This window comes from Pezoporus wallicus, unplaced genomic scaffold (assembly GCF_028554395.1).
Source record: "Pezoporus wallicus isolate ANWC-B61680 ecotype Strahan unplaced genomic scaffold, APGP_CSIRO_Pwel_v1 contig_865, whole genome shotgun sequence".
Taxonomy (NCBI): Eukaryota; Metazoa; Chordata; class Aves; order Psittaciformes; family Psittacidae; genus Pezoporus; species Pezoporus wallicus.
Window position 1 is genome coordinate 1,352,463 of NW_026636827.1, and position 26,818 is coordinate 1,379,280.

General features: G+C 40.0%; 1 protein-coding gene across 1 annotated transcript in view; it reads left to right on the forward strand.

Moving 5' to 3' along the window:
• The first annotated feature begins 12,609 nt into the window (after positions 1-12,609).
• Positions 12,610-26,818, forward strand: part of NXPH2 (neurexophilin 2) — a 38,071-nt gene continuing 23,862 nt past the window's right edge. The window contains exon 1 of the mRNA XM_057401817.1: positions 12,610-12,961. Coding sequence (XP_057257800.1) covers positions 12,908-12,961 — 54 coding nt within the window. The 5' untranslated portion in view covers positions 12,610-12,907. The remainder of the gene's footprint in view (positions 12,962-26,818) is intronic.

Genomic DNA, 26,818 nt, shown 5'->3' on the forward strand with positions numbered 1-26,818 from the left:
ATGTAACAATATACATATTTTTTTAATACAGATAAACTATGTTACCATTAAAAATAAGTGGAATTTGGCTTAGGTTTGAGTCATGCATGGGAAGTAGTTCTGAACATAAAAACATGCAAGAAATTAAGCCTCGATTTAGCAGAGCCAAGAGATAATTGTGCTGTTTTCAGCTAACAGAACTGCAATTAAGTTGCAGCTAATAATATCTGATCTAGATAGTTCAAGATGTTTAGGTTAATTGGCAGCTAAATGCAGTTAGAAAACAACAGATCAAAATTTATGAGAAGCCACATTCTCACTCCCTGCCCCCACTATTAGGAAGTAAAAATAGGGTCTGCAAATCAGAAAGAGAATTAATTTCTAGGTAAGTGTGTGAATACAAAGAATACGGATACTTAATTTTGGCTATGCTCATCTGGATGTGCAACTTGTAGTGTTAGCCTTTGGCTTTTCCAAGCTACCACATGTACCATTTTTCTTGATTGACTCAGTGTCTGAGAAGGATTTAGTCTTGTCTTGGATACCCATCTGGAACAAAATGCTCTCTGGCAGCTTGCTGTGCCTGTATCTCCTAGTCTGTCTTCAGACCTCCAGCAAAAGCAGTTTTATATCGTAAAAAAGTTCTCAGAAATTCTTCTCAGGCAAGCTGGTATTTTGTTAGGGCTTTTTTCACCCAAGAGAGGTTATGGGACTGCTCACTTAGCTCCACTGTCTTTATAATTTGCCTAGGTTAACAACATATACTACGTACCACATCTTCAGCAAGCTTCCACAGCTGTGCCAAATACCATCAGTGGAAGACTATGGCAATAAAGTAGGCTTTGGTTAATCAGTCCAACCAGATTCCACAGTGAGTGCTGTTCTGATGAAGTCTCTGTTACAAACACAGAAGCCTCAGGCCATTAACTTTGGTAAATTGTTGGAAATTGGGTTTATGTGGCAGGCTGATGGAGGTTTCTACATACTTCACGCATTATGTACTACATAACCAACATTTTCATAGACAGAAGTTTAGAGCTGCTCCACATTAAGAAAAAATAATTCACTCTTCTCTGTTTAATCCTTCATAATTTTACCGTTAACTAAAATGTCTCTGATTTTCATTCAGTCTTCCATGTTGTATTTTCTAGACAGCCCTTGTCTGTATGTAAATTCCTGTACCTATGAAACTATTTCACTTAACTGTTTATCAAATAACTTCTGACACTGCCAGGAAAGTTCCAAATAAAGTATCTGTCCCTTTTGTTCTTTCTTTGCATGCACCAATGTGTTGGGAATGAAGCAAAGTCACAAAAATCAGAGCTAGATTGCAAAGAGGCAGACAGAAACCAGCTATGATGTGTGAGTGAAGCTCTGACTGATGAAACTATAGCTGAACTTCAAAGACTTTAGTACAAAAGGTCTGAAGAATTTCTTAATAACGTGGGCACATCCTGAAAGAGAAGCAGGAATTAGAAAGGAGAAAGAAAGATGTGGGCACACGATCAGCTAAGGATAAGCCATGATCAGGCAAACCGAAGGCATGATCTGATGTGGTTTCCTCTGCAAATTCTTGGGTATGCAACGCTCCCACCCTGGGTCACTTTAGGCAACTTCTAACATGCAAAGATTCTGGAAGCAGGGTACACACCACGTAAAAGTACAAACCAACTCGTTATTGTCCAATACACAAAAATAATAGATAGGAATAATAAGCTACCAATCCAATGGTCGAGAGGCTTAGTGCTCCAGAGATGACATCAACCAACATTCGCCCGCCAGGCAAATCATGTGAGGAGGCTTTTCTTTATTCACCCTTGGGACAGGCCAGTCCTCAGTGCTGCAGAGTTGCCATCTTCAGTCTCCTTGTTTTCTCCTTAGGATTCCACGTTTATCTTTTGAATCCCTGAGCTGCCAACTATGCCCTTCTCACTAAACTTAACTCTGCAGTTTCACCTTCCTGGTTTTGCATTACTTTATTCTATGTAGGCTTTTACAGCTCTTTCTACCAGGTTTCTACCAGGTTTTTAGCAGGTTTCTCCAAAGTCTAAGCTGGGGTTACACAAGCACACTGTGTGCAAGCTGGGTCTTGGATCTCAGACAGCTGAACTGCTGGGAGGAGAGTTACAGGTCTGACAGGCTGTTCTGCAAAAAAACTTGACATTATCTTATGAAGAGCCATCTCTTTTTATTGTCAGATCATGTTGCTGTGAGGCAGCAGAGAGCAACAACACACACTTAACAAAGAACCTCTTTGCATCTCATTCAACTCTGACACAGTGGTGATAGCAGCAGAGGATTCATTGTTTAGGAGCACTGATCACACAAAAGCAGACAGAAGTACATAACAGACCTCTTCATTTGTGCTAAAAAGTTAAGCAGCAATAAGCCCACTTATGCCTGCAGATGGTTCAGTGCCTATAATGTTTGGTTTGGGTTTTAATGCAGAAGTATCAAAAGCTGTTAGTGGCAATGCTGAATGACCTCCTCCCTACAGTCAGTGATTTTCTTTTGATACTGAACACATACCACAGAGTGACTGATCATATTTTGAGTCTCATTAGGCAGTCACAAACGGAAGGAAAAAAGGCACTAGCTAGCAATCTCTGCCCTGATGAGCAATTGCAGGATAAACCATTGTCAGTCCTCATGGATAAGAACCTGCACTCTCTGGGAATGCATCAGCGTAGGAAAGACTGCTACATATAACCAGCCTATGCAACATGTGCCAGATGTGACACTGCAGGAAAAACATAGGAAGAAACAAAAAGGCATAACAAATATAACAGCCTTACATGTGGCACTCTGTCTTGTGAGATGAAAAAATTTACATATCTTAACCACATAATCACATGGTAACTGCTTTATTAAGTTGAATAGCTAAACCACTGTTTTCTTCCTTTTCTCAGTTGGCAGGCCCATTAAAATGTTCAAATATTCCAACACGTAACCAACTTACAATTGGCATGTTTTTCTTAGTTATTCTTCTTGATCCCTGAAAAGAAATACATTAACCTCAGGACAATGGGTCAGAAGCTGCTGAACTAGAGCATTTGCCATAGGCACGAGTCCACGCTTGGACAATTCCCACTCACACACAGGGCTGCTAACAGAAACTTGTAATAAAAGTAGTTAAGCAGCTTCAAATCCCCTCCAACTGCTGTGGAGAGAAGGAAAAATGGCAAATACAGCAAACATAAGCCTCCTCACTTATAACTCACTTTCCAATGTCTTTCCACTCCTCACAGTTGCCAAACACATTGCATTAAGCACCAGTATCAATAAATTTAATCTTGCATATTGGCTGTTCGAGAAAATAAGCTATGGTGTATGTTTCTAGAAAACTGTTACAAATGCTGTAAGCATGTGGAAATTACAATCACTAAACAAAAATTTCTGGTAATTTAAAAGCTCTCTGTAGTAACTTTGAAGGAGTCTATATATGTCAAATACCACCTGCCTAAACTTATGTCCTTTGTTGCTTTGAAATGACTGGAAGCAGCACTAATGGGTTTGACTCCTAAATCCTAAAATGAACGTTGAGCTGTAGTCCTTTCAGTAGCAAGCAGGCTACTGAAGATTTCTACTCACTACATTTATTCAGAGTCTGGCTACAACATGCCTTACGTGATCTGAGAATAAAGAGGGAACTACATGACTGCACAAAATCCCTAGGTATCTTTTATGAAATATTTAATCCTACAAAGCATATTTCCCTTGATTCATTACTTTATTGATTATATTTGCTGATTGAAAAGTTACAGTAGTAGTACTTGCCTCCACTAATCATCAGATCAAAGAAGGCTGTTAGGGGTTTTAATTTTGGTAATGCTTTTGAAGAATGTCATCTGACTTGAGAAATCCAGCTTTTCTCATCCATCTGGGCATTTTCTTTCCTTCCTTCCTCCTGATTCCACTCTCAGAAAAATTAATCTGTCAAATCTTTATTGCTCTAATTCTGCAACTTCTAAAGATGGCAAAAGCTTTCATAGGTCTTTTCAACTTAGTCTTACAATCATAAAAAAATTGTCAGAATTCTCCAAGCAAGAAAAATGAGACTGATAGCTTTGTCAAAGACCTGGTGGATAAAAATGAATGTAACAAGACATATATATGCCTCTTTCTGCTGTGAGTGAAAGAGAACCTCTTCTGAGTCACCAGCAGGAACACTCCATTCCTCATCTTCCGGTCACACTCGGTTTACAGCTTTGTCTCCCTGTGAGAAGGATGATGTCTCCTATTCAGTCCAGCAGCATCCAATGAGATGATATTGACGATATCAGAAGATGCAATTTTAGACCTCTGTAAGCATTGTAGACTAATTGCTTCCAGACTTTCTAGAACAGGGGAGTCTTAGTCTGTTCCAGATCTCCCACAGGTACTGTAACATTTACTACTACATTTCAATTTTCATGCAGTTATCTACACCCTGAGCTGGATGGCAGAGTAAAATTGGAGGCCAACACAATGCAACACACTGCAATGTGACGTTATATAGGAAATGTTAATAGGTCATTCATAAATCATTGCTGCTGTCCTTATATAAGTCAGCTGGTCTCAATATACGATTTTTAGACAGCTTGCCCTTACTGAGACAGGTTTTTCAGAACAAAGTTAAATAGCATTGATGGGAATATATGGCAAACTCAATCGTAAACCCATGGCTGTGTCCCTGGACTTCTAGTCCAACAGTTTCTCCCAGTGAGGCCAGTTTTTTCCACACATTTGTCTGAATTTCAAGCATCTGGTCTCCAGAGGTCACAGTTTTTTTCAAACAAAATCCCACAAATGAAAAACAAAAAGCAACAAAATAAACTAAATAAACTACCTTGTTTCAGTGAGATTCCTTAGGCCCTCTGATTTATTCTAATGCTGAACAAACTGAGCAACTTTGCAGCAGGTTTTGCCAGTTCTCCTAAATAACTGTGCTGGAAATCAAAGTCTGCCTTTCTTTCTCTTTTTATCCGTAGAGAGAAGTTGTTTCTCCAGAGCATCAAAACATAACTTCATCCAAAGTTCCTCAGTGGTTCTGGTCTGGATCCTAAACAAAAATAAGAGGTTTGGGTCTATTTTCCCTGTTTCTGAACTACCCTTCTCAAGGTAATTCACTCCTCTGAATGAGCAGGCTGATATATCCAAGGGCTATAATGCCTGAAAAAGAAGTAGATATTTAAAACAACACAGGAAAGAAACTATAAGAAAAACTAAAAAAAGAGGGATGCTGTTTTCAGTGCTGAGAAAAGGTGTTGAAATACACAATTACCTTCAGAGTGAAAAAAAAAATGTGATTTTAGATGTTTAGGATGTTAAATGGAGGGGGTTTTACCTTATTTAAGTCACAAAATTTTATATTGAATGTCAAAGGAAAACTTTTCATTTATGAAGCAGGATGAAGATACATTTAGGAGCTTGAACTCACAGGGGAATGAGTAACTACAGGCTGCAATGGTCTACACCACTGTATCACACTTAACAACAGCAGGGCTCACAAGCTGCAATTCTTTGATCTCATAGTATAGGAAATCAGTGGAAGAAATTGTGCTTACTCTCCACCTCAGCTGTCTAATGACAAGCTTATAGAAGAGGGAAGCACAAACTCTTTCCAAGTGGCATGACATGAGGAAAGCTTGAAAAATTCCCTGCTTCCCTCAGATATAAAAATGGTTTGTGGATATTTGCTTTGGCATTGTAGAAGATGATAAAAGAAACAAAGGATGTGTGTTAATTTTCAAAACCAACTGATTGGGTACTTAGCCAAAGAGCTTGCATTATTTGTCAATCTGCTAGAATTGTTCTGATAATGTAATGCATGTTCTGGCTGTTTTATGAAGAACTTTATCTCATGAGGTACCAAAGGCCACTGGGACATGTGCTACAGCCTAGCCTCGGTAGATTCAGAATAAATTAAAAAAAAAAAAAAAGGAAGAAAAAAAAAGAGTAATACAATCTGACAATTGCTGATAATCAATGTGAAAACAGACACAGAGCTCAATGTCTTAATCAGTGAGTCAAGTCACTGCCTAGGTGGGGAACGTTATAAATAAAGAGATACCCATTTGGCCAATTTGGTCAGAAAAATTCTCTTTTTAAAAAACACATGGGACCTCTTTAAGGAAGACAAAAATATGTTTATCTCTATCTTTGAAAAAGTTCACTTGGGCATGTTATCTCTTTCAGCTATGTATATCCCTGACTTGCCAAAACTCTAAAAAACATGAAAAGTATTATTTTTGTGTTCTCATTTAGAACTAGCCATAATTCACCTTGATACTTAGTAATTGTGAATGTTCTATATAGATATTTTCTTATCACTCCTCATGCAAAAGTTGACAGTAAAAAAATTGCACCTTCTTATAAAAGAGATTATGACTTAGAAATGAAAGTGAAGTGGATTTGGAAGCGCTCACTGAACATTTTTTTCCCCCAATACTAAGTGAATGCAATAACAAATTCTAATCTCTCCAGTCACAGTCATCATTTTAGCACAACTGTGACATTTTTTTGTATATATTATTATGTTGGATTTTTTTTTTTTAGCAGAATTACACAGGAAATATTTTTGTCATAATGCAGATTTGCTTCTTTTGTCTTCTGGATCAAACAGTATCCACATGGTACAGGTGTGCTGATATGGTTTATTCATATTCTAGGGGAGAAACAGGAAAAAAATTAAAATCCCTCAAAAAACTCTTCAAATAGAAAACAATTTTAGAACTTAGAACCTTACAGCTAAAGTAAACAGAGTAGCCACTGCATAAATGAATCTCACACAAGGGTCCATTCTAAATGATAAACTATTCCTTTGCAAGAAATTAACTGATAAAATACTACATCCATCTATGAGGAGGAAAATGTATTAAAAATTCTGAAGGTGAGAAAAAAGAACACCTGAGAGTATTAATTCAGGGACACTCTGCCCTTAAATGCTATGATTGCTTTATGTAAATATTTAGCATTGCAATAACTCTAGCTAGTATGACTTCTAAACCAAATTTTATTTCATAGCTCTTGTTATCCAGTTACAGATAACTCATTCTCCTTCAAAGCAGAATTTTCCTCATTACTTTTTTTCCCATTATATCTTCCAAAATCTTTTCCATGTTCTTGTTTTGACATGTCTAGCCATAGTTTTTAAATTTTGGAAATTTAACTATTCTAGTAAATGATAATACATCTAGATTTTAAAATAAAAAACATTAAGGATTTAAGCAGGTTTACCTTTCTACCACGTGTAGAGCACTACCATAAATCAGAATTAATCTATGCCTAGAGTATCCCCAACACTTTGACATAGAAACATAAAAATATTGTGAGGAATACAGCATATTAAGTAGGTAACTTGCTTCATCTGATGCAGTTACTCATATGGGTCCAGTTTAAGAAAATTTCTCTACTGAAGATGTTTATAGATGACTAAAGTCAATGAAGTTGGGCAGATGCTGAAATGCTTTCTTGAAAAGGACTTCAATACAGGCTGCAGCACTTCACTGAATGGGAAGTACTCATCATCAAAAAAACCCATTTGATTCACAAAACAAAATAAATAAATAATTGCATAATTAAAGCAAAAACACACCACACAACATACATTATTTGTGACTATTACAGCTGGAATCGTGCAAATTTTTCCTCCCATGATAAAATATTATTGGGAATAAATGCAATCATAAAAAAACCTCAACAAACAAACACTGCTGTTAAGTTTGGTCTAGTCTTTGTAAAAGCAGGAACATTAGACACCAAATTACTTTCTAGGTCCTGTTGTATCAATTTCTTCAGTATTATGCCTGGCATTAGACTTTGATAATTGCTGATTTGCCAATGTCACTTTTTATTTATTAATTCATACTCATAAAAATATTTAAAAGGTATTGGTTACCACTACTGCATACCTCTCATTTGTAATTAGTGACCTGCTCTCACCAATCCTCTTTCAGGGTCACCAGCATGTTTACTAAAAATTTTGCTTTATCAAAAGGTTGTATTTGTCCATAGAATTAGATCTGGATGTTCCTTTGTATCTACTCACAGATCTGGTACACTGTTATATTTCACTTGCTTGGATTTTTAAACTTCTGAATATATTTGAATTCTAGGAACTCAAAAGGAGCTAGTAAGTACTGGTGACTAATCTCTCTTTCAAATAGTTTTCAAGATCAAAAATCCAATTAAAGGTGGCATGGTTTAGTGTGAGGCGTCCCTGCCCATGACGGGGGGGGGGGGTTGGAACTAGATGATCTTAAAGTCCTTTCCAACCCTAACTATTCTATGATTCTGTAATACAGTGGTCCCTCATAGACTTCTAAAACCAAGGTTTAAATCTAAATTTTTAACAAACTGCTTTAAGGATCTGAACTAAAGTTTGTCAGTGCTACAGCACAGATTCACTACCGGAGTTAAAGCAGCAGTAGTAAACAGCAATACCAGACTATTATTCTCTGTTTAGACTAGTCACTACGGAGAAACCCAGAACACTAGCTGCACTGAGGAAAAGACTTTGTGTGTAACTCTAATTAACCGATTTGATAGAAAATTCCAGTGGGAAGGCAATCTCTGTTTGAGACAGGAAATGGGATCAATTTATTTGTTTTTTGTTTGGGCTCGTTTTGGTGTGTTTATTTAATACAGAAAGGTACAGATTATTTCTAGGATAATGAATATTTCATTACCTGCCTTTCATTAGGTTGCTAATTTTCTAGGCAAATTGAGTCATCTAGCAGGCCTTCAATCAAAACATGACTGGATGTCATGTGGGAAGAAATTACATAGGCTGAAGAAGGTGATTAGGAAAAGGTTGTGAAGAGGGTAATGTATGGTTTAACAGGTTGCACTTAGGGTCTGGAAGGAAATAACTAATACAGTTCACCAAAGACTGATCTTGGGACCACTACTATTCAATAAATTAATTCACAATTCCTGCATAAATTTAGGACCTTGCTATTGAAATGTGCTACTGACACACACACAGTAGGCAGTCGGTAGTGTGAAGGATCTGGATAACATGTTGGAACAACCAGAACAATAAAGAGAAAATAAAATTGTTACATATTCTTGAAAAGGGAAATACAATAACAACATGTTCCAGAGAACATATTTCCAACAGAGATATATTAGGCATTCATGATGTTCCACAAGACTACTAACATCTAAATTTGGACATGTACCCACATTCAAAAAAGATTAATTCTAATGGGAATAGATAAAAGAAAAGCTTTACTAGACTAACACAGGAAATGCAGAGCTATTGCCTAAGACACACTGCCTCCTGGTTCACATAATTAATAAAATGTGAGACGGAATCTGTACCTTCTAAATTTTGGGGGCTACACGTTGTCAGAAGGAGGAAGAGGAGCTCACCAAGATAAAGCAGTGACTATAAAAGAACAAGAGTGTATAAAACCACCTATCAAATGCAGTAAATCTGGAAACTAGAAGTTTAGAAGGTTTTCAAATGCCAAGAGTGAATTTTTGGAACGGCTTCCTTATGCAGCGTGGGATTCCCCCCACTCCTGACTAGCTAATTTAAAGACAGATCCTGAAGAGTTTCCAAAAAGAACCAACACTTCACTGCCTGCACTCTAGAGAGATAGACTGAGTGACACCAGCTGCTCTTCCCAGTCCACCACTTCTAATATTTGGAAACACAGTGAAGAGTCCTAGGACTAAGACAAGCAGAAGTTGATGTCAGTGTTTTAAGTTAACTCAGAGGAATGGGATTTAAAAATTAAACTGAGGTTGGCTGACAGATGGGTTTGATGCTAACTACAGGTTTTACTTTTTGTGCTTCTGAATTCCTTGATAAAGGAATAAAAATTACTATTAACTTTATGCACAAGCATCAGAGATCATTATTAATCAGATATTTTTCATTGTCTTGCAGCAGTAGAGATGATTTAGTAGGACCCCGAGTTCTTAGTTTAGTTTTTCCACAGCTGGCTCATGAATCCATTTCTAGAGAGATTAGTATTACTTCCTGCCATATACAACTGTTATTTCCTGAAATGAACCAACTATTTGCTACTATGTCCTAAAATTAGACCAGAAAAATTTTCCTTCCCCATTTAAATGACGTCTGAAGATCATGCTAACGTGCCAAAGCAGGGAAACACAAAGCTCAGGCCTTACATTCTGTTCTTAACCAACCCTACGATCACTCTTCTGGGAAGTAATACAAATAACAATAATAACTTACTGTGCACAGTGCTTTTCATCTTCAAAGTGCTTAACAAATATTTCCTGATAGTTTCTCTGGAAAAAGTATGGTTTAAGGCCAGCTTCTTATAGCTTGTGTGAAAAAGTTAATGTCATTTAAATGGAGTCTGTTGGTATTTAATAGGATAGTACAGTATTTTAGTTTAAACACCATTGTTCCATTAAAAGCTAGTTATAGAAATTCGACCTTCCTTAAATTTATAGAGCACAGCTTTCCATTTGAAAAAAGATTTATCTAAATACTTCATCCGAATTTAGTCTTCCTAATTCTAACTAATTGCATAACAGTCTTTTCACCCAGCTGTATAATGCAATTCGTCATGAGGAAATAAAATCTTCACTCTGCACTTGCAGGCAGTACCGCCTGTGAGCAGTAGATAGCACTCAAGATGTTTCCATTTACTATGAGGACCCGAGCGAGACCAGACCACTATTGCAGTACGAGCCTGGCACAAGGTAAACTCACACCTACATGGCTCATCCCTGCACAGGGTGCTCAATACAACAGCTTTGGTCAGCTCAATAGAGTGCTTCCTTACAGTTAGACCAATAACTGGGTAATTCACACATGCAAATATATAATTTCTGTACCATAGAAAATATACTTTTTAAATGTTTTTTATACTAAGCATATGTGTAGCAGCATTTAACTATTTTCCATCCAGGATGTGAAGACATCTTTTAGATTTAAATTCTACCAGGAAAATCCTAACACATCTTATGCTGATCTTTTATATTAAAAATAAAATCAAATGGTAGCATAACAGGTTGAAGAACACTAAAATAAACACTTTAAAAAGAACTTTTTATAAACTTTTGACTCAGTGATTAACACTGTTTCCGCTTTTGTCTGAATCTTTGAATCTGCTGCAAATGAACCCATTTTAGAGTTGTTGAGTTTATCTGTATTTTCCTTTGCTATAGAGCAAACGTCTTTTCTGAACCCAAATGAGAGATCACAGTCTGTGGCTCGATCACATCCAAATGATGTGTTTTTCAGGACACCTAACAGCAGAGCTAGGAAAGGAACGGGTGGGGTGTAACAGCTAAATAAACACAGTCACTACCTGGTAAAATCATGGCTGCTCACCAGCGCAGTGAAAGGTCTTGCAAAACTGTCTCCCCTGGCAAGGATTTTAGCGGTTGAAAATACAAAGGTAGTTAAAACGTAACCTGAACACAGGCCTAGTAAGATGAGACAGGGAAACCAAGAATTAAGAGGAAACTAATCTGCAAATGAGATGCATGGTTGGAAACTGATGCCACTAAGTTCACTTCAGTGGCAGAGAGCTTGTGTATCACATTCCACGTGCATTGCTGACCAACAACCACCCACACTGCCAGACTGGATGCAGGTATATCTGTTACGGTGCTACCGAGCCAGCTCCAGGCACGTGTGCCAAAACATGGCTGCTTTCCGTCAGGTCCTGGCCTCCTGCTCTCAGAACTGTATCTCCCCTTTCAAGGCTACTGCATTACAAGGTGGTCTCTCCTGCAGCTTGACAGCACAGGAATGAAATTTTCAGGCTGCTTAGGCCCATCTCAAAAGCAGGTCGACGATGTGTTAATTAATTTATGTTATTAAATGGATATAACCCCAGAGTGACTTCTTTGAAGCCAGATCCTCCAGCCCTCGGGCTCCCAGCACACTTGGATGCTATTTACCAGGCACAGCATGCCCCTTGTCTCCAGCAGCACCGCTCCAACCCACTGCCCAGCACAGCTCAAGCCCCACACGAAGAGCCCACCTGAACTTGACACTGTACCTGGGACCGCTCAAGGGCACAGACATGTGGTGCCCCTGGGCAGGCCGAGGGGCGCATCCAGACCCCACGCCCCCGTCCCACTATGCGTCCTCCCTCATAGCTGGGGAGAAGAAACCCGTTGAATTTCCCCACAAGGACCACAGCGTGTGGGTGCCGGGGGTGGGCGGGCACATCGACCCTTGGGAAACAGAACGGTGATAGCAGTTTTCCGATAAAGCACAACTGGGAAAGGGAGACGTTAAGTCAAATTCTTCACCCGTCTCTCCTTTCGTACCAGAGCATGAGGCTGGCGGCTGGGCCAGCCAGCGACGGCTCCCTGAGGAGGGGGTAGCAGCGGGGGTGTTTCCCCCCCCCGATAAACCTGGGCTCTAGCCCCGCAGGCCTCCATTGCTCTCTGGGCCGGCGGTGGCTACAGGCGGAGGAGGGGCCGCCACGCCTTTAAACTTTCCGTGAGGGGCGCCCCGCCCGGGGCAATTCGGTTTTCTCAGCGCCCGGTGGGGATGCTTCCTTCGTTCTGTATTCCTCGCTGTGGTTCGTCTCAACTTCGGTTTGGCTGGGTGGCTGCTTCTCCCCAGCAGCACCATGGCAGGCAGCAGGGCGGCGGGCTCGGACCCCTCGTATTCCGTCGCGCAGCCGGTCCGCGCTAGGGTGTGAGGGGTTTCCCCTCCGCCCCGCAGGGGGTGCCGCGGCCGCCTGGCTGGGCAGCGCCGCCACCGCCGCCCCCCGCCTCCTTTTTTCGTCCTCCTGCCCGCTATGGCCGCCCGCGGAGCTGAGCGGCGCCGCGCGGAGCGGCGTGCCAGTGCCGGGGTCTCGCCGCTGCTTGCCAGCGCCCCGTGAGGGGGGACAAGCGGGGCGGCGTGTCCCTGCGCTCAGCCCGGCCCCCCCGCTCTCCGCAGCGGAGATGTGCGAGACCCGTGAGAAGGGAGTCGCTTCTTAGACCGGCAGCCAGGATGGTGCAGCTGCGGCCCCTGCCCCTCGTCGTCGTCCAGGGCGTCCTCCAGCTCGTAAGTGTCCTTCCCCGCGGTCCCTCTCCGGTCCCCGCCGCAGGACTTCGGGGGAAATGGCTCCTTTCCCGCTGGTGCGAGCGGCAGACGCGGTCTACTCTGACGGCAAAGGCAAAGCTAGCTCCGGGCAGCGCGCACCGCGCCCGCGGGCAGCCTCCCATCAGCACGACAGCTATTATTATCTCTTTCTTTTAATATGTGTATATATACATATATGTATTAAGTGCGTCCGTGCTTTTCCACGCGTTTGCCGCTCGGCGGGGTTGTTTGGGATGGTGGGGCACGCAGGTAGAGAGCGGCTCCGGGAGCCGGGATGCGCTGGGAGCCACCGTGGGGCTGGGCACGGCGGGCGGGCGGGTGCCGAGTACCGCCCGGAACTGCCAGCTCCGGAAAAGTTTTCTGCTGGGCTCAGGTGTCTCTCTTCGTGGGGATGACATAACGGGCTGTGCAGGTCGAGTCACCCGCGCTTCGGAAGCTCCCCTGTTATTTTCGGCTTGCTGCAGCGCGGGCATGGGGGGCTGCTAATTTTTACCCTGGACTGTAGCACGCACCTGTATTGTGCTACATGTTCCTTTGCGTGCAGCGGGGGATTTGGGACTGACGTTGGGGGTGAAATGTAAAGTTGGCTCCCGGACCCGTATATGGGAGGGAAGGACAACGAGGTGCGCGGCTGGAGTCGGGAACGCGGAGGCCAGCTTCTCCCTGAGCCAGAAACTGCTGGGTTGTGGAGTGTCAGTGGTAGAAAAATGGTCCTAGTGCTCGTGGTAACGCGGTGGGAGAGGTTTAAAAAGAGGAAAACTTGTATTTGCAAGCAGGTTCGGCAATCTTCACTTTAAGGAGTGTTTTTAAAATGTTAATTCGAAGTTATTTGGGGGCGGAGGAAGTTTTGATTTCAGTCCCCTCCGATTCGTGGTGCGAAAGTTGTGCCTCTCTTTCCCGGCTGAAAGTATCTGAAAGTTTGTCTCTGTAGTCAGTAGGGAGTGTGTAATAAACCTTGAAGGGATTAAACAGCCTCCTTAAGAACTGGAGTCTAATATTACAGTGTGAGTTGATTGATTAGTTTTTGAGGAAGCTTATGTCAAATTCTAATCCGGTTTCGGATTGTGCTTGTCGTGTAATGTTTTTTGCTCCAGCGGTTTATCACAGCAATGAAGTAGCGAGCTGCAGTCCTGCGATAAGGCACCCATTGCTTTCACACTCCTATCCTTTTGGACAATAAAAGGCTGTTTACACTCTCCACATTCTTGCAGCCCAGTTTCCAGCTAAGCAACGCGCAGGGGTGAGAGATGGGGAAGGAAAGCAGCAAATGGATTACGAAGTTGTTGAGCAAAAGGAACTAAATAAACCCTCTTTTCCTCGCACCTACAGCCTCTCTCACACTCTCCTTTTTACTTATTTTAAACAGATATCAAAGGGATTGATTGAATCCATCAACAGGAATCGGGTTTGTTACATGATGTTTTATTGATGATGTTGGGAAGTTGCTTGCTGTGGTTTTTGCACACCTTGAGTGAAGGCAGACCAAAGAAGCAAAATTGCTGTCTTGAATTAAAATAATCATGCATAGTCAGTCCAGTTTTTCAGGTGGATGCGGCACTCGGGTCACTCGGGTATTCCTATTTTCTGTGTTCCTTGTATACAAACTGGTAAAGTTTTAGAGCCAATCAGTTTTATGGCTTATATAAATTATTTGAAATTATAAATTAAAGCAATGTGAGAATGAGTGGAATTTTGGAAGTGTTTTAGGTATACTTTTTAGTAATAGATTAGTATTAAAAACTTGAGTAAATGCATTTTGGCATACTATTATCAGGATACCTGGTTAACATCTGGTTAAAGTTACAGCTTATTAGAAATTGAGTTGAGAAATACTTGATCCTGGTGGTAACACATTGAATACAAGTCTCTGTGCTAGTCATTGTTCTCTGGCCAGTATTTGGAAGGGCTGGTGACTTCCTGGTATCTAATTAGCAGTTTTAGCAGGCAGGCATTGGTGGTACTAAATCTCAATTAATTTTTTGTTTTGGTTTGTTTTGCTTGTTTAGTTGTTTTGCATTTTTTTGGTTTAACTGAAGATTGAAGTTGTTAAGACAACACTAAAGGCTCAGTGTTTCAGCCAAGAAAGAAAACAAGCATGGGTTTCAGTGTTGCAGTACAGAAATCAAGCCCTTCCTGATAGCGCAGTCTTAAGTTTTTATGAAACTGGAGATTTTGGAATGCAAAATGGTTTGGCACTGTATTTTAGTGAAGGTGGAAGTACTTGTGTTTTGTTTTTCATGTGGGATTTTTTGTTTGTTTTGTTTGGATTTTTTTTACTAGATTTAACTTCAAATGTGTGCTTGGCTTTCAAATACCGAAGTGTGCTGTCTGCTTTCCTGTTTCTTAAAGATGCATAAATACAGGATAAAACCCGTGTGAAACTTAACAAATTTGAGGAGATGCTGAGAGTTGTGACAGACAATATCGCTAAATTTCAGAATGCAGTGTAAGTTAGATGGTTGTTTATGTGCTGTATCTAATACTGACCAATCAGAAGTTCATGTTTAGTACTTAACAGAGTGTGGATGTATTTCTCTAGCATGTTCCTGGATTATTATTTTGATTAACAGGTGGTGTACCAGTATACATGCAGCATAAACGCATACACATTTCTTACGCTACTCTGCATATTTGTGTATATGAAACAATAAGAAAAACTTGCTGTTGAGTCAGGTTAAGGTGCTAACTTGCTTCTGTAAAAATGCATTAATGTTCAAAGTCGTGTTTACATTATATTGTCAATATAGATGGAAACAACAATCTATAATGCATAGGCAGTACTAGTCTGGGCTGTTAGCGATAAGAAGTCCAAAAATTGTTGTATTGTGTCATCACTAGTAAGTACTGCTGCTTTACTATTATTTTTAGGTAAGCTTTTTCAATTGTCACATAATGCTGAATATCTTGTTACTTGGCTCTTTATAAATAATGGAATTCAGCATGTTGGGAATTGAAGAGACTGAATTATTAGGATTATATGGTTTATAATATGCCTGCTAATGTTTAAGTTAGCTTTATGTGCCTTAAAGGGAGGGGGGCTTCTGCAACTTCTGTGGGAATATTACTTGCCCTTTTAAAGAAATCTTGGTTTAAAAAAACAAAACAAAACAAACAAAACAAACCGAGCCCCAAAACCAAAAACCAAAATGCCCAAACAAAACAAAAACAACCAAAACCCGTAACAGAAAAAGGCCTCCGCTGTCAGTATCCATTATTTTCTTATCATGCTATTAATTTGCACCTTTTAAAAGGTCACATTTCATAACAGTTTTTAAAATAGTTCGCTTGGGATCTTCAAAATGTATGGAATTTCTCCCTCAAAGAAAGAAGGGGGCTGGGGGGAAAGATCTGTTTATAGGTTTTCAGTCAAGAAGCAGAATTTGCTTTTGCCAGATACAGTTACTATAGCCCTGCTTTCCCTTTGTCTTGGCAAGGTACAGTTACAAATGCACACAGATGGGACCTGTGGTTCTGTAGGATAACCAGGCACCTTAACTGTTAGTTTATTCTTGCATTTTTGCAATCTGAAATTGAGGTGCATTTTCTTGCGCCTACAGTTGTATCAGCATTCCCACCAAGACACTCTTTTCAAATGTTATCAGGCAGAGCTGTCACCATATTAGAAAACCAGGAATCAGTTCTTTTACAAACCCTTAAAAACAGATTTTTTTTGGTTTTGTTTTTTTTTTTTTTTCCACAGTAGTGTTTCTATAGATGACAAATAATCGGGGGGGGGGGGACGGACACGGGACACAACACAGACTAAAACCCAAACTGTGTCCTTTTAAGATTTTTCTCCACCAAGACTGAGGTATAGCATATGACATGAGTGAAATTCAATGACAGATTTGTTTGTTGTGGACTTTTCAAGAGCTGAAATTTTTAACACAAAATAATTTGTCACACGAGGCAAAATTTTTAGAGGGTTTTTGTTTTGGATTTTTTTTAACAGAATTTGAGGTTCTTAACTTGAGCTGAAAAGAATATTCATAACTTGCTAAAGTATATGACATTGCTTCATAAGCAGAAATAGCTTGAAAACTGAGATAAAGCTGCATTTCCATATAAAACATGTATACCATGCGAGGCATAGAAACACAGAGGTATATTTCTCCTGGCTACTTTGTCTCCACAGCCTTGTAAACGTGGTCTGTGTAACATGCCATTGCAGTGAGAATCAGAAATAGGCACCATACAAAACTCTCAACTCTTGTTTTGGAAAGGTAAATGCTTCCCTCTAGTCATCTTGAAGCATGCAGATGAAATTCCATCCCCCTTAATTCCAGGGGGAACTTTGACATGAAATATATTTGGCCCAAGATTTCATTTGGTTTATTTTGGTATTTTTCTAGGTGCTGTAGGCATTGTAAACCCACATCTTGTTCTAGAATAATAAAGTAATACAAGTAACCCAAGGAGTGCAGGCAGTTTGAAGTTGACAGCTCAACAGACACTGGTTTCAGCAGTTCAAGAATTTATTATCCTGAATAAGGAGTTATGTCTTAAGGTGGATGAAGCTAGGTTTAGTTTACATAGGGGGCTCACATGCAACTTGGCTTGTCCTTACATCATATCTTTTGACCTAATTCTGTGGAATAATTGACTAATACTTTTCAGTTTATTTGTAGCTTGACTGGGGGCATAGAATGGTTATAGACCCCATTTAAAATTTGTACAGCAAGTCTTTTTGACTGATGTCCAGTAGACCACAAAGTACCCCAGGCTTCCTTAGCACAGGGCGCATAAAATTCAAGTCTCACTTTTTCCATCTGTAACATGGAAGGTATTTTTCGCCCATTGTAAAGTACATTGGAAGCTACATGTCAGAGATGAGCTGTAGGCACTTCTTTTTTACTGGTAGTGCAGTGTAAATGATGGGGAAGTGAAACGGAAAGATTGGTGGAGCCCAAAACTAGATTGGGGTGCACTGATTGGTCCCAGTTTTCTGTTTTGCATTTTGAGCCTTGGTTTCTGCAAGAAGGGGGTTTGGGTATGTGAGTTGAAAGGGGGCAGCAGAAACCACTCACTGGTCTGGACGTTCAGGGCATCAGAGAGGTGCTCAGGGCTCTGCTCAAGGTGCCCCAGATTACTCCTATGCTGTTAAAAGTCAACACTTCAAAGCCAAAAATATATGAGGAGAAGCAAGAGCTACTCGGCATGGCATGGGAAATAAGCAATGAGCAGTAACCCTCACCAGTAGTAGCTGGCAGTAACCAGCGCTTAGCCTATGATTAGTGGGTGAGGTGTTAAGCTGTGTTTGGCTCAAGTATGGAATAAAACGTGGTAATTCTTGATAAATAGCTGCAGTAAGGAAAGATCAGTGCTAGTCTATGCTTAATGGTCTTAAGACAAAATCTATCATTCCATAGGTTTAGGTTCCATCCTCTGGGTTAAATCTTCATCAGAAAGACCAGAACTGTTCTGATGCTTAAGGAAGCTTTGCATCTTTCACCACATATTTGTCAACATATCAAAACCAAATGCAAGGAAAAGGGAAGAATTTTTGCCTTTATCACAAAATTGCTGTGATAAGTGGCTATTTAAAAGCATGTGTACTTCAAGAGACAGTGCATTGACTCTGGTTATCTGCCTTCTAGTCCTGATTTTTGCCCACCTCTACCTACTTCACTGTACCCATTGTAAAACGGAAATACTGGCCTTGAAATTTTTGCTAGATCAAATCTTGCAGAACTGGATCACATCTAGCAGAACTGGAAAAAAGAGAGGCAGTTCACTTTCACATAACTCTTATAAATTCATCTTGAACTTGATTTCCAATCATCTTACTCTGAGGCAGCTTTGGCCTTTCGCTTCAAATCTTAAGTATGCTTGCGCATGTTTCCTTGACTCCATTCATTGTTACCATTCTCTTTTCATTCCCTCAATTTCCCACCATGTTTGTGGTTGTAGTTTATGCTGTTTGTTTAGTTAGTTAAAGAAATAGAGGTAAAGAAAATGATGGGTGAACCTGCTGGGTAGGTTCTATTTTCATCAGAGCATCACTCATCCGTGAGAATCATGTTTCACACCCTTAGAGTCCCTTTCCCCCAGTATAGTACTTTCAGACTTGCGGGTTTACTCTGATACTCTTATCTATAGTCATCCTGTTTATCGGCTGTTTCCTTATTTATACTTCACATGCTATTACTCTACTGTTGTAGCACTGAAAATGTGCTAACATATGTGCAGGGTCATGAAACACCATTGTGCCTGCACGTGTCGTCGTACACTGAGGATACTCCTTGAGTAAAATGAACTGATGGAGGACCCTCAACATAAGGCTGCAGTCCAGGAGACCGTGTGTTGCAGCGGGACTCCTCCCAGCACGGAGCATGGACTGGAGCAGGTGTTCACCTGCTTCCAAGCTCTGCATACCAGGCACCTGGGAGAATGGAAAAGCTGTGTGTCCTGTGCAGAAATATGAGAGATGTCAGCACTCTGCCAGATGAGCAAGAGCAAGAGATGAGTCGGAGGGTGGATGAGTTTCTGGATGAATCTCGCACAAAACCTATGAGGTCTGTAGGTCAAGACTTTGAAAACAGTGTTCATTTGTTTCCTGTAGGGTATTTCCTTGTGGGTTGGTGTCCTGTGTCAGCTCTAAGCTCTGTCTCAGTTAACAAAGAGGTTCAAGGAAACAAATTAAGCGTGAAGAGGAAATAAAGGTCTGTGAAGATGGGCCCACAGTTAAGACTAAGTAGTTTTGTCCTTGCAACAGGGATTTCATTGCTGGTATGATGCTCTACTCTCTCTGGAATGGCAGCGCTACTGTAAATACAGAATTTGAACAACTTGGCTGTAATTTCAGGTAGAATTAAAGCGCTGTAAGAGCTGTAGTTCTTGAGACAGGTTTTCTCATTGTTCCAAATGATTAGTAGTAATAGGAGCTATTATTAGCAGGAAAGTGAAAATGAAAGAATAGGGAGAAATAAAAATCTAAGAATCTAATATTTCTAAAATCAGTTTTTATGTGCACTGGGACCACTTATGATTATTGTGTCATTACCATGCAGAGTTGAGGCTACTTCAGATGTCCTAATTCTGATTTTCCAGATCCAGCATGTTTGGTTTATGTTTATGGTAAGTTGAGAATTCCTGACTTTGTACTTCTTTTTGGTAATGACCAGGTATTTCTAATACCCAGTGTAATGCACAACCTTAATTTCATCTTGCTGTACCCATTATCTTGGAAAATAAAGCACTTTGCATAAAAATGCTTCTATATTCTGTTATTATGTAGATTTAAGGGGTTTTTATGGTTCTGATGGAGAAGGAGCTGCTGGTGCTTGAGGCTTACCTGAGGAAAAAGAAGAACTTGAAGCTTGTTGTGGGAATCAGAGGTGAATATGAGAGGAGGGGTAGGTGGTGGAAATAAAACAGCCCAGTGTGCAGGTGGAATGAGCCTGAGCAGCTACTGCAGGAGAGGGACAGACAGACCAACAGTGATGGGGAATATTTCTACAGTTACACCAGGCTGTGCATTTGAGAGGCTGTGGTGGATTCTTTCTGCTGTAGAGAATTTCCTTGTAGAAAATCCATCTTCCTTCCTCTCATCTCATTGGAGACAATTTGAAAGTGGGATTTTTTTCAACAAGTTCCTTTGAGGAAGAAAGCATAAAATGCCTTCTTGAATATCTTTACAATATATTTTAAGATATTTTCAGGACAAAGTGTAATAAGATATTTATTTCATATACTGCAGGGTGGAGGTTGCATTGTGAGGCTGTGGTCTACATGGGCAGGTAGAAACTCCAGTGTATTCCCTTTGTTCATGGAGTTCAATCCAGTCTAGAAGTCAAACAAGGTAGCACAGGTCCATGCCACTAAATCTTTTTAAGATTGGCAAGATTTAAACCTAAATATATCTAAACAGCCTCCAGATTTAAATGCAGGAGAAGCTGTACAACTGCTCATTGTAGGCGATGTAGATATGTATTCACATGTGCCAGGAACTGTGTATTGCATGTGCAAAACTAAACGTATTTCAACAGATTTTGGTGTTTAATTTCGGAATAATTACAGAACCCTCCTCTTGTACTTTATTCTGTTGTGGATTCTTAAAATGTGCTTTTAGTTTGGATCCTACTTGGTTTAAAACCAAATTAAAATCTCTCTAAGATATTCAGAACTAATAAAGAAGTTGGAAAGCAATATCTTGAGTTAAAGGTGAAACTTCAGTCTTCTAAATTATTTTTTTATTTTTTTTTAAGATTAAAGCACTGTTGCTGCTTAAAAGAGCTACTAAATTTGGTATTAATTGGTCAGTGACTGGGACGTTTTCAGAGTGACATAATGTGGAGCAAGGGAGGAGTGAAGCCCAGTCCTTCAGTTTCTTGAGCAGCAATGTGCAGGGGAGAAGCCTAAAGCCCGTGTTGTTTTCCACTCATTAAACTAACAAAATGGTAATCAGCTTTGTGGAAAGATATGTAGTAGATAATGTCACTTCTGTTGCTGTGGCACCACTGAAGAGTTGTCAGGTGTGTTAGCCTAGACCTCTTTAAATTAGATGATTGAAACGTTTCTAAGTGACAATCACTTCCTTTTAAAACAGATTAAATTTTGACCATTGCTAATTTCAATTCTGTCACCAAGGCAAGGAAAAGACTTGTGTCAAACTTCTTACTGGGTTGGGACAAATCCTGCGATGCAGCTGCAGTTGTATGCCAGGTTCTCCTCTATCCCTCTGCTGAGCCAGTCATTGACTTAGTCTTTCAGTACTGGAAACATCAATTTTTTTAGTTAATTTTGAAACAAACTGCACTGTCTTCTGTGCTGAACGGCAAATCCACACATCATCTTTGCTTTCCCCTGGCTTGAGTTCCTCTCTGCTGTAAGGAAGTTTCTGGCCCTCCAGGGAGCTTTTCTAAGCTGCAGTCTGCCATGATCTGCCTGCTTACCACGTCTTTGTCTCTATCCCTCCCTGGCCCATCCTCCTGAAGTTTCTTCCAAGCAAAAGATCCTCAGTTCCTCTGGGAAAAGCAGCAGTTTACTTGCTTGCTTCTCCTCCTGGAGATGCTTGCATAATCCAAAGTACAGTAGCCAGGAGCAGGTAAAAAGATTTTCTTTCTAGTGCCCAGATTTATTTGGGGTTTTTGGTTGGTTGGTTTGATTCATTTTTTTGTTTGTTTTGTTTATAATTTAAAACAAAATGCACTGTGTTTGTCCAGGAAACAAATTAAATCTGGGATAAGTAATTCTAGAATCTATTAGTAATCGTAAGTTCACCCCTTGCTGAGGGGTACCTGTCCAAGCTCTCTAGTAGCAGGTCATTTCAAAGGGTTTATCAGCTTTGAGTCCTAGGTTATATGACATACTTCTAGAGCATTTCTATTTAAAGTTGTCCAGTTTCAACTCATTTGTAACACAGCAAAATCTAGTGAATAGCCATTATTATAGCAAAAGGCTAGATCATGATGTGGGGACTGTCACTGTTTTTATTTTTAAGAAGCAAGTTTTACAGAACTGCAGATTCTATAGGCAGTGCACTAGTTCTCCACAAACTATGTATTTCCCTTCTGACATCCTCTCCCTATCAAGGTCTTGCTGTGGTAGTGAGCTCAGGTGTGTAAAATTTAGATCAAGACCAAGAAATACAAAAAGCCATGCTTCTACCACATTAGCATTCTTGGGTCACAGATGGGTTTTTTGTTTTCATGTTTTCCTCCCTCCCCCTAGAGCCCCAAATCCCATATTTCTTTTTATGCAGCAGTTCTGGTGAAACCACAGCTGATGTTTTTCCTTAAAGTTCTAAAAAAGTGGGGGAGCCATTCTCATCCAGCTCACTCTTCAAGCCTCCTCTTACTTTTCATCTCAGTAAAAGTCTGTATCCAGTCCTGGCACCTAACTGAAGCTAGCATAAAATAATACTAAGGTAGTTGAGTGTCTGACAGGAGAATAAATTCATTGCTGAGTTAGGATCTATTTGATTTAAAGTAAATGAAATGCCTGTAAATGTAAGAATGAAAAAAACTTGACATACCTCATACTTGGATCCATTTTATGGTATTCACCCCAAAATCCTTTTATTCAGATATGCATGATCTATGTATTATCAGCAGTGGACAGCCTAGCGCTGCTGTGACTAGGGAATTCAAACTTCTCATTTTGTTTAACAGAACCTTTTTATGGCTGTTGGATAGGATCTGTTACTCTGCTAGCTTGGATTGAAGGTTCACTGTCGCTGTTTTTTATACTTAATGTTGAACACTGGGGGAAAGGAATGGATTTAAAATCGTTAACTTTGTGATGACTTTCTGCAGAGATTTGCCTTCGGGTGAGTTTGCAGTATTTCAGTGAACAGCAAAGCTATATTTTTGGTGGGATAACAGGATTAATATGTTGAAAAATACAAATTTAATAGGTGGTGTATCTTTCTTGTGGTTTGATGAATTGCACTATCTTGTCCAGTTCAGATTAGCTACTAGATACAGTTTGTAATTGATGTCTGTAAAGCTAGTAACAGTGAAGGAGATTAAACTGTATGTTCTATTTAGATATTAAAACTGTAGTCCTCCTAACACAAACCAGTAGTCACTTAAGTGACTTGTCTATACCAGTGGTACTAATCTCCTGTGCATTGAGGGAATATAGAGGTAAACTCGTCTGTGAGAAGGTATTAGGAAAACCTGCTCTACTATGAATATGTGCCCTATGCCCCAATTTCTGTCTTACCCACTGCAGTTATTTAATAGAAATCTAGGATAGAGATCACCAGATCTATCATATCCAATTGAACTGCACAGAATGTTTGAACAGTTACTTGAGTAGTACTGACATACAATTGACTGGCAACATCGTCACAGGAAGCCTAATTTTCTTAGGAAAAGGGCTTAAATAATATTTGAAACAGAAATGAGTCTGAAAGCTAAAAAATGCCTGCATCCCAGTCAGAAGTTCACCAGGACCTCCTGGGGTAATCCCATTTCAGGGTTTTGGAGATTGTTTTATCGAAATGTAGAGGCTGTAAAAGAGATCTGAATCTTTACTTACTGTGTAATTCATTTAGTTCAGGCTCCTCTTCAAAATATTCAACTGGAAAAGTTGTAGTAATCACTATTAGTGGGGCAAGAAAACCTACACAGATGTCTTTCGGGGTTTGGCTTGGTTTATTTTTTGTGGCTGTGTTTGGTTTTTGTTCTTTTGGTTTTGTTTGTTTGTTTTTTTTTTTTTATTGTGTTTGGGGTTTTTGTTTCTAATTTCTTCAGTTTGAGATTAACAACTAAATAGGATTTTTCCTGTGTTTCTGGAAAATTCAAAATCATTAAAATTTTAGCACAGAAGTGATTTATATCACAGCTTTGAATTAAACACCTGCAGCTTGCATATGGTGCCTGAGAATGATGTTAAGCAAAGCTCCCCACACAGACGAAGGGAAGATACCTAGCAAGGTCCTGAGAAAAAAGGAGCAGTAGCTTAAAATGCGACCTTTTTAGAAACTTCAGAGCCTTCCTCTGGTTTACAAGATGCCTTCTTTCACTTAGACTCATGGGCTTTCTAAGGAAGCAGGTTAGCCTAAGGTAGAACAGCTTTTAATCGGCAGTAATAATATCTCCATTCTCTCTGTGCAAATAAGTCAGCACTTATCCCCTAATTAGGGTAGGAGAAGGGAGGGCTAGGGTGCATCTCTCAAGATGCTATCGTATTTATCAGGATAGATAGTGTTGGACAGGAGGGTGCTCAGTCCCTATCCCCAAAGGGACTGAAAGCTGCTTGGATCAACCTTTTTGGAGGAAGAGAGAGATTAAGTACAAAATTGGTTTGGGTTTTGGTGTGATTTTGTTTTGTTGGGTTTTGTTTGGTTGTTTTTTTTTGGGGGGGGAGGGGGGTGGGGGTTTTGGTTGGTTGGTTTGTTTTTTTTTGTTTTGTTTTGTGTTTTTTTTTTTTTTTTTTCCTGGGGGGTGCTTGGTTTGTTTGTTTGTTTGTTCATTTGTTGACAGGAGGTGGGATAGGTATGTTCAAATTTAGTGAAAGCAGGAAACTGACACTCTTGTGCACCTACCAGAAGATGTACTTGCTCCTGTAAGGAGACATGAGACTAAAAAAAAACCCCTAAACTAAACTAAAAAGTGGTGGAGGCGTCATTGCAAGCATTTATTCCTCTTCCTGTGACCTTAGTCAAAGGTGTGTGAAAACCACATCCTAGATTGGATCCTTCAACAAAAATTATTGAAGGAATGTCTAGATTTCTGTCCCAAGAGAGCCATACATGGATTAGGATCTCATGTGCTCAGAGAGGCATGCTCCGAAACAAACTAAAGGCAGTTTGCCTTCTTACAATGTAAGGGCTATTCGGGTCATGTGTCTTACAGTATGGTTTTAGGGGTTATAGACTTAACACCTAAGCATCTGTTATGAACCTGTGGAAAAATTATACTTTGTGTCTCAAGCTTTCCCTGTTCTTTTGTTATTTTTTTTTGGCAGATGGACACCAGGAAAAGCTACCCTATCTTCCTGTGATGTAGTATTGCTCATACTGAGCACTTCCTAGTATTCTTCCTTAGGTTCCCATGAGAATCCCTAGGAAGTTTCACAGCTGACAGTATTATATTGTTTAGTAAGTTTTTCCTAATATTATACACAAAGTTTTCCTACTTCCTTCCTGTTATGCATAGCTATCTTATTTTCTATCACTCTTGAAGTGCTTTGCTTTAGGCTGTTATTTGCCTGTTCCTGGGGACCTTTTGCTCAAAGAACTACAATGTCAGCATTGTGAGTCAAGGCATGTTTTGCTTCTTTTTCTACTGGTCATGCATGTTTGGAGTAACTTGCATCCGCTGCCATTCCTGACACCCGCTTCCCCTCCATCCCCCCCATTGGTTTTCACAGACCATCTTAATGAAAAGATACTCACAGTGGAGACCCATATAATTAGGGTTAAAACATACCAGCGAAGCATAGAGGCCTCTTGCAGAATTTGGCAATTTTGCACATGAAGAAAATGAACTAGATTCAGTAAACACATACTATATTCTGAATAATTATCTTGGGAGTATTTTTTCTACTTAAAACTGCAATGCTTTCACTACCGGATCTTTTTATACATCTCTGGGCAGCTTATCTAGGCAGCTTGTTTTTTTTAATGGACATCAGCAGTCAGCCCTTGAGGATGGGACTATGTGCATGCTTGTGTGTGTTCTGAAGGTGTCAACTACATGACTGTATTAGTGCTATGCATAAGTTAATGAGTACACCACCAAAAAGATGAGTACAGTTGAAAGGTTTTGATCAGCTCAAAAGCTCAGACAGAACATTCTTATATGTAGCTAGAAACATTACCAATCTCTCTGACATACTATTTCCGTTACAAGCTCTTTAGGAGTACCTTCTGCTTTGCGTACAGAGCTGAACACACATCAGTTCTCTGAGTAAATACTGTAGTGGCTGTAGAGAAAACTAACAGCAGGAATTACACATAAACAGATTTCATACCAAAATATTTTGCTCAGTTTCTAATTTCTGATTAAAGAAAAAATTCCCAAGTGACATGTTTCTTTTCAAACAATGATGACCTCTGTAGCCGTGTGTAAGAAAAGCTGCTATTGAAAAATGCTATTCCGTGTTCTGTTGCTATAAACCTGATGCTGCTTCAGATTTCTTATTCCTGAAAGAAATGTGTTTAGAGTAGCGTGTAAAATAGTGCTTTTACCTGCAACCACCACCTTCTTCTCATTCAAGTCATCATCTTTAAGAGATAAATTTTCCCTTAAGAGCTAGACAAGGTGCTGATTTTTCATGCAGTAGCCAGAAATAAGAACAATAAACATAGGAGAAATTCATCAATTTGGTTAGAAACATCAGGGTGCATGTCTGTCTGAAGTACAG